Below are 8,777 nucleotides of genomic sequence, written 5' to 3' on the forward strand. Positions count from 1 at the left end.
AGGCAGGGGGTCGGACTAGATGATCTACCTAGGTCCCTTCCGACTCTAGCTACTATGAAACTATGAAACTATGAGAGGAGCACACAGCTTAAAGGCTCCCACCATCCTTGCCAGCTCCACTGAGACACCAAGCTAACAAGGGAGGCGAGTGCCCTGCAGGTCTCCAGAACAGGTCTCAGCCTTTTCCAGACTGAAGCAAGTTTGAAGGACGCCGCCAATCTATGCTCAGAATTCAAAAAGCCATGACCCCCCGCTTCAAAAAGCAACTTTCTATTATGAAACCTTTCAACTAGGATCAGCCAACCCTCTGTCCAGAACCCCTCCAGGCCTTCACTGGAGTAAGTTACTGTGCAGCAAGTGGAAATAGGCAGGCATCTACATGTGCAGGCATTAAAGCGCATTAATGCCAAGTGTGGACTGATTTGGGACTAAAGTTAATCCCAAATCAGTCCACACGCACATGCAGAGATCAAATTAGATATCATGCAGGTATCAAATTTAAGCCCAATTAGTCACTGCACAGTACCGTACATGTAAACACCTTATCGCACATTAACACTGTGTGTGCGGATACCTGCATGATGCAGGTATCAAATTTACACTCACATGAACGTAAGTCACCATATTTACTGCACAGCATGGCATGCAAGTGTAGATGTGCACCTGTACTGTGCAGTATTTCAGTTACTGTGCAGTAAATGTGCATATGTAGACATTCGCACAGAGGAGGGAAGCCTATCCATTAACAGGAGTGCTGTCTGCTGGCAGGCGAACAGAGAAGGGTACATGAAACCAGGCCTTTCAGTCAAGATAAATGCTCTGTGACCAGACACCAAGACCACAGGCTTCTGATCAATGGCTAACTTGGCCTCCTATAGGACCCATTTCAGCAAAACACATAAGCACATGCTTAAAATTAAGCACGTGGCTCAAGAATCAGGACCCCAGCTTCAAATTTGGAAGGAAGCCCAGCCCACAGGGGACTGATTAGCCGGGAAGTCCTGATTCCAGTAGCTTGTCAGACAAGATGCCTAGGGGCCTCTATCATCAGCGAGCCTGTGGGAGACCATGAGCCCCCGAGTCTGGATTTGCCCATACAAAAATCAACAGCCTGGACAGGATCGAAACGATACAGCTGGGGATGATCCTGCTGGGAGCAAGGGCTGGATTAGATGACCTCCAGAGGTCCCTTCTGACCCTCGTTTTCCATGATATTGCATCAGGTCCACACAACCCGGGAAGCCTCCGCTACAAGGAGTTGCTCACGTGCATGTCTTGCAGCTGGATGGACTTCCACAGTAAAACCAATCCCAGCCCTGCTGCTATAAAAGAATTTCATTTCCCCCTTCCCACCCCTGAAAAGTTTCAATCCTTGCTCAGATTATAGATTTCCTCTCACTCTTGGCAGAGCTACCAGAAGAAACCCAATAGTCCTGCTGGGCTGCGCTTCCCAGCTGCTGAAGTGAGAGAACAAGGCAGTCCCTCTAGCCCCACTGTCCCAAGTGACCCTGGCCACTGCCGCACTCCCAGCCCGGGGCCCCCCCAAAGATCACTCAGCCAGAGAGTAAATATGTTTCCTCCTAATGCTTCCCCTCTCCCCTCCAGCGGGGTTGTTGCCTTGGAAGATCCCCCCTCCCATGTCTCCCTTGCAGTCATGGAAGGCATTTCTATGACAGCAAGTCTTTTATGGCGTCCCTGAGAGATCCCTGCCGGCGCTGTGTAATTCCAGCATGTGCTGGAGCAACAGTGCCTGTAACAACAGATACTGGGTTACATCACACGACCCCACGGCTTCTGGCCTCGTGTTTCCTTCCCCATTTAATCTACGGGACGGCCGCAAGACAGGCTTGCCGCGCTCCTCGATAAAGGGCACTGCAACCATGAGCACTGGAGAGCAAAGCCCTGCAGAGGCCGGACCCGTTTCAGAGCTTCCCCGGATCGGTCATCGCCCCCAACGCGAGGGGACCACACATACGAATGAGAAACTCTCTGACCCGTTCGAACCTTGGCCCTTTGGGGAGCCTGTAACAAGAAGCCAACTGTCCTTGTTTGTGTTATCCGGACACCTGTCCGGTGGAAACCAAACCGAGACCCTCGAGTTGCAGGCCACCAACAGACAGCCGCGACGAGAGGACTATTTATGCTAGATGCCCCTGTTGCTGTCCTCAATAAGTCGGCTCGCTATATAAACAGCTCTGCCAGCAAGGCATTCCACCTGAATTCCTGTCGCGCGGGACCCATATTTAGCCGAACATTGGGACCACAATCAGCCGTCTCCCCCGCCCCCCAGGTTTGACCTGAATCCAAATAGTGAAGGAGGTGACAAATCTGAAATGGAAGAGGGCTCTTGAGACAACTGAAGCACACCAGAACAGGCTACCCAGCCGCGGCAGAGCTGAGAGTGCTGCCAGACTCACGCCCCAGCTATTTTAACTTTCCACCCCTCTCCAGCACTGCTGAAGATCATTAGTATTATAAAAGGCAGGAGGGTGCTGGCTGCAGGTCTTGCTGGGGGCGGATGCTTTGCACTATGTGCTGCTCACACACAAAGATGGACAAAGACCCTTGCTCAAAGTTGTCAGCTCTTTAATAATGATCACCACTGAATCTAGCCAGGGAAAGCCCTCTCTGGACATCTGATCCCTTTTCTAAACATGAAGGATTATTCCCCCATTAGGGAGACACTGAACCGAGCTCCAGCAAAGACTGCAGCAGCAGCCAAAAACCTCTTTGGGCCTTAAACCATGACAAAGACCAACAGAACTATATGAACACCGAAGGGTATTTTCTGCCAATCAACCAGCAATTGCTTTTCTTCTTAATGGGTCAGAAATGTAGCATAGTGCATTTCTGACCTATTAAAAAGAAAAGCAATTGCCAACATAATTAGTAGTGCTGGAGTAACGCTGCCAACTGTGCCGACTCTAGTGGTAGTGCTGGAGTGATGGTCCAGGAACCATGGCAGAGACAAGGATTTTTGTGGGTGATGTCTTTTACTGGACCACCTGCATGGCTGGGAGAGACTTGGACAAGCCTCGTGTCCAGGGTGCTTCATACCTGAAATCTTGCCTAAATCTCTCCCAACTGTGAAGCTAGCCCAGTAACAGACACCACCCACAAAACAGCCTTGCCTTTTGCTAAGGGTGAGGTGGCAGTTGGATGGAGTGAAACTTGTTCCATCGGGTTACTGGGACAGGTACTTTTCACGCAGACTAGGAGGCAGCAGATCCTTTTTTTCCAAGCATTGATCTAGACAGGATTCTTCCTCCAAACTCTAAGGGACAGATAGACATGCCCAGAGCAATTTCCAAGTGCAGGAGTTAGCCTGACACATCTGCCTACTGTCCAGGACTAATTTAAAAGGTGCTGGGAGACTTCAGGAGGCAATCCAGAAGTATGTTTCTCCCCACCACAAATTCCCAGGCATGGCATAGCTAGCTAACGGCACACCACGCTTCCAAGTGTAACAGCAGCAGAGACTCTACAGAAACCTCGCTCCTCTACAGCTTCCATGTCACTTGCTGCTCACTTTCCTACAGACTAAAAAGCCCCTGATAAAGCAGCACTTTTTAAGATCTACGGGGAGATAAAGAGGTTTTGCACCCAGACCTCCAGCCTGCAGAAAGGGGCCTCTCACAGCTTCCTGCACTTTGTATTTGTACGGCCTTGGCTTGCACAGATTGGCCATTTCCTGCTTCTGCAGGTGGATTTAAAGGCAAGCTCTGCTTTTATGAACTCCCAGAAACCATTAAATGCGGCCTGCAAGCGGCTGCAGATGATAAGTATGCCCAGGAAGGAGTGAGTTTTGCTGAATGGGAGGGAAAAAAGCCAGGTCTCCTAATGGGTACTGCAGAAACAAAGCTGCACTGGGGCTGTTCTAATATTCTGGGGATAATGACTGGATTACGAACCCCGGGACTGTTACGTTGTGCGGGCCGTGGCTCACACTGGTCTCCTGCAGCACCCGTGACACCGCCACGAAGGAACACGGAATCGACTCTCGGCCTCTCGGGTTTCCTTACTGACAGCGCAGCCGGGGGAGCAGGGCCGCGGCTCCGCGAGACGAGCGCTATTCCTGGCTCCGAGACTGACCTGCCTCGCTGCCAAGGGCACGTCGCTTCACCCCTCTGCGCCGGCCCCTGCCCTCCCACTGTTTGTTTGCCTTGTCCGTTTAGGCAGACAGCTCTCCGGGGCAGCGGCTCGGCTTACTGCGGCTGTGCAGCTGCTGGCACAGCTGAGAGTCGGGTCGCTCGGCACGGGGCGGAAGATCAAAATTATTCACCCCCAGGACCTCCTGGGGATTTGGTGCTACTCCGCAGACAAGACCAGTTGTGCATAAGGTGCTACTTCTCCAGAGCTAGGAAGTTCTCTCCAACTCGTGGCATCAGCCCAGGCCCCAATCCCTACCCCAACAGACCCTACACCTGTAAGCTCATTAAGACACAGACTGTCTGGATAGTCAGCAGTAGGCCCTGATATAAATAAATCTAATGCTGAATAAGTACTGGTCAGATCCTGCAGCCTCTCCAAAGGGAAATTCCTATATGGGTCAATGCGGGCTGGAATACAGAACTGGAGACCAGATCTATGCAGGTCCCAAACCCCAGGTACATTGCAGGGTGGCCAAACATCCCAACCCTTCCACACTCTGCACCAGCTCAAATCATTTTTTTGTTAGACAACTTCCTACAGGAGCTTCATTTGAAGTGCTTAGAAATCCCCTGCAACCAGGGAGCTACAGTTTGGCCACCTTTGGTATAAAGCAACGCAAACTTTTGAGCTGGTCGCTTCTCTCCTGATTCACTGAGGTCCTGGTTCAGCAACAGCCCTGAGCATGTGCTTAATGTCAAGCCTATGCTGAATGTTTTCCTGGATCTGGCCCCAAACCTTTAGTGCATAATAGGACTTTGTGCCACTAATAGGAATAGGTGAAGGCCTTTCCTAATTTTTCCAGGAATAATGGTATTTAATGACATTTCCCACATGTGTGCCATTGAATCAACACTTTTAATATTAAACTATTTCTGAAATACGCAGTGCCTAATTAGCCACATTTACCAGCGGCAGGGAGGGAGAGGATTAAAGTATTATGTTTTAATACTTCCCTTGTGTTGCAGCAGGTACATTCTAGGACTGAAAGCAATCAGGACTTGTGGAAGTGATATCTTTTATTGGACCAACTAGATTTTTGAAAAAAACATTCTTTAGTTGCAAGGTTTTGGGCACAAACACCCTTCATCAGGCATTGGAGAAAAGATTGTAAATGTTCTCCTGGGTAGAACTGAAAGTTCATAGTTCAAATTTTTTTGCAAAGATCTAGTTGGTCTAATAAAAGATATCATCTCTACCATGAGTCCTCAGCTGCTTTTTCCTCCAGGCCAAAATGGCTACAACCTGGATACTTGACACATGGAGGACCGAGTATATTCCTTTTAGTCAACTTTAGTGAACCAGCTGAGCATTACTTTTAGGTCAAGGGATGTGCCCAGAGATAACTGTGATAGGTCTATTTATAAAAGAAATACTTAATCTGAAATCCAGTCAGTTTCAAAGAATGAATTTAAAAAAAAAAAAAAAAAAAAATCAGGTATTGCAGTCTTGCCCCCACAATTTCCCAAGTTTAAACGCTTCTCTTCCTTCTTGCCGTGAGCAAGATTCACACAATGCGACTAGCCATGCAAAGAACTGTCAAACGCATGAACAAAAGGAAAAAGATGCCAAAACTGAAAGATCAGAGGAAAAAAAAAACCTTCTCTTATATGCACATGGGGATGCAATGTCAGGAGGTGTTGTTTTGGAGTAAATGCCTCCTTGAGAGCAAGGAAAAAAAGAAATAAGTTATCCTATATTTCAGACCCGAATTCAGAGTGGGAACAGAAATCTATCATAAGCAACTTAGCAGAAGTGATCAAACATGAACCTATAGCAAATAGTATATTCTATTATAATGCCACATCATTTAATGTCCCCCACTAGTATTTTTCTGGGACCTGGAAGTTTGAGATCCAGGGTAGAACCACACATTATTCAGCTTGACATCAAAAAAGGCACCAGCATTTCCAGTTCCTAGTGGACAGATATGAGTTGTTGCTCATGAAAGTTTATACGACTCTGATTCAGTTAGCCTGCAAGTTGCACCTCTGTCCTGCCTTCTCTGCAATACAGAGTTAACTTTCTGCACCAATTTCCATTGCTTCTCCAAAGAAAGCAACAAACGCCACGCCGTTGGGGCAATTCAGGTTGGACAAAGCTCCAGAATGAACTGTGCAGAGCACAGGACAGACACAGCAGCCTGATGAGCACTCCCCTATTTCATTCATCATGTCATGCTTTAGTTTTAACGCCTACTCCAATAGTCAAAGTTCATTACCGGTGAACCACCTAGCACACTGGTAACAAGAATCACAATTCCTCCTTCATTTATCAGCTCTGGACCCTGCCTCTCAAGACCCCATCTCCAAGGTGCACACACTGAGCAGGCAGTGAGAAGGGGAGGAAAACTGTTAAAAAGCTCTGTTCTGCTGCAGGTAATCCAGTCCCTATCAATGAAGTACAGGCATAAATTTGACAGCTGTGCAGCAGTATAATATATTGCAATTATAATGTCCTGGTATCCCAAAGTTGTCCACAAAGCATGCATGCACACATACACACACACCCATCTAAGCAGCACACCACACTCTTCCCCTGGAGTAGAGAGAAGCAGCCAGCTAGTATATAAAAGCATGGAGAATCTGGTCAATGCACATAATCCTCGCACTATAAAACTCATGATGTTTGAAATCTCTGTGCAGAGGTCTTGGCTCTTAGCTATCCTTCAGGTCTGCACACAGTAGAGGCTGTAAAACTCAGTTCGTCTACCTCCAGAAAGAGTTCAGAACCACATCAAACCTCCCTGAGGGTCTAAGTATTTTCAATCAGCGTGTCATGACACCCTGGGGTGCCTTGAGATCCTTTCCAGGATGCCACCCCACATCAGCACCGTTAGGTGTGCAAACACAGTTTACAAAATAAACTCAAGGATTTCAAATAGCAATCCAGACTGCTACAAACATGCTGACCTGCTGTGATCTGAGTTTTTGCCATAGAAAAACTGCTGTATTCATTTTCCATAGTCAAAACACGGAGTTGGGCTGGGGTGCCCCGGATCTATCAAGGGGTGCCCCGAGTCGAAACAGCTTGAGAACCATGGGCCTAGGCATTTAAAGCTGGAAGGTGAAATGCAAGAGATTCCTGTAGTGATTGCTTATAGTGTCACCCGGCACATTTTCTGCATCTGAACCATATTATTGCTCTGCAGGGCCAGGACTGTGCCTTGTGTTCACACGGTGCCTGTCAGCACTCACGAAATGGGAACGATGATGCAGGGATATTTAGGTCTGCCTAAAGATGCCATAGACTTCTGAAAGCAACGACTCACACTGACCCTGCGAATGAACACCACTGGAAGTTGGCGTCATTTCCAAGCAGCCTTGTCTCCACCTACACACGTCGTCCACTCACACCCCACCGCCTATTGAAGATTTTGGTAGCTGTTTATAGGCCTGCATTCCTCTGCGGGGGGAAAAATAGAAGCAGTGGTCCTAACAAAAGTTGCACCTGCTCCAACGTACACATGATCCCTCTCACACCCGGAGCAGCACAGCATCACCTTATTCCTAATGAAAAATACAGGACTTCATTTCCTCAGGAGACAGAACAATATCTCACAGCAGACAGAGTCCAGAAGTCGCAACGTACAGCTGTCCGCCACCCCTTACTCCTACCAACTTCAAAGGGAGCCTTGCCGGAGTCAGGGACAGAGCCCTGGACTGTGGTGACCAAGGACCGGAGCCCCATGACGAAGAGGGCTGTGTGTTGAGCCTGCTGGACTTGAAATCCCATGAGGTTCCCCCCCCAACACAAGCTCAAATCCTGCTCGGCAGCACCTGCAACATTAATATTTCCACCTGTTCCATACCAAAAGTGAGGCTAGACAGCCTAATATTTCCTCAATGTCAAGGAATTAGAATTTTCCACCTCACCCTGTAGCCCAAGCTTTCTTTTGGTTAATCTGGCCATCACGTCCATTCACAAATGTCGTGATGCGGATCAGCAGGAATTTGAGAGACGTGGTTTACAGTCTTTAAGGATGCAGTATTTAAGTCCGAGCCCAAACTGCAGGCCCTGATCCCAAAGGCCTTTCACGTCAGCCCCCCGGCATCCAGGCACTGATGCCAACGATGGCCAGAAAATGACTCCCAAAATGATACCCCCAAACAGCCCATGTTCCTAGAAAAACTAAAACAGCCTCCCAAAAAAAGGGGGTCCCCAAAGGATGCTGCAACCCCGGGGGGGTTGGAGAGCAGTTTCTTCTGCAGCCCTGCCCGGATCCGTCTCCCTGTGCAACCCAAACACAGGCAGGTGGGGAAGGCTGGCATCAGCCCTTGCAAGACCTCCGAGACCCCTCGGCAGACGCCGGCTGATCGTTTCCGCTCATTTTCTGATGACGGGGTGGGGGAAAAACCCTGCTGGCGCTCTCCTCTCACCAAGCCCAGGCACACGCCACGGTGCTCGTGGGTAGCTCACAGCACCCCAGAGAGGCTGTCAAGGTTCGCTGCAGCACCCTGGGGTGGACCACGCTGCAAAGCACATGCCTCCACCCTGCCTTGCAAGGGGCTTTCCAGCAAGGAGACCAGAAGCAAGCAGGGGTTTTGAGGCATGTGCAGCGCCGAGCGTGTACCCGGGCTGGCCATGGGCCGGGCCCCGAGCGGCCCCCGCAGGCCCCGCTCCCAGGC

The 8,777-nt window shown here is 49.2% G+C and overlaps 1 protein-coding gene across 1 annotated transcript in view; it reads right to left on the bottom strand.

The window, feature by feature from the left end:
* Nucleotides 1-8,023, bottom strand: part of FBXW4 (F-box and WD repeat domain containing 4) — a 76,522-nt gene extending 68,499 nt beyond the window's left edge. Inside the window, exon 1 of the mRNA XM_019555576.1 lies at nucleotides 7,347-8,023. Within this exon, the coding sequence (XP_019411121.1) occupies nucleotides 7,347-7,396 (50 nt within the window). The 5' untranslated portion in view covers nucleotides 7,397-8,023. The remainder of the gene's footprint in view (nucleotides 1-7,346) is intronic.
* Nucleotides 8,024-8,777: the final 754 nt, after the last annotated feature.

The sequence above is a fragment of the Crocodylus porosus genome, unplaced genomic scaffold (assembly GCF_001723895.1).
Source record: "Crocodylus porosus isolate Cpor-Errol unplaced genomic scaffold, CroPor_comp1, whole genome shotgun sequence".
Taxonomy (NCBI): domain Eukaryota; kingdom Metazoa; phylum Chordata; order Crocodylia; family Crocodylidae; genus Crocodylus; species Crocodylus porosus.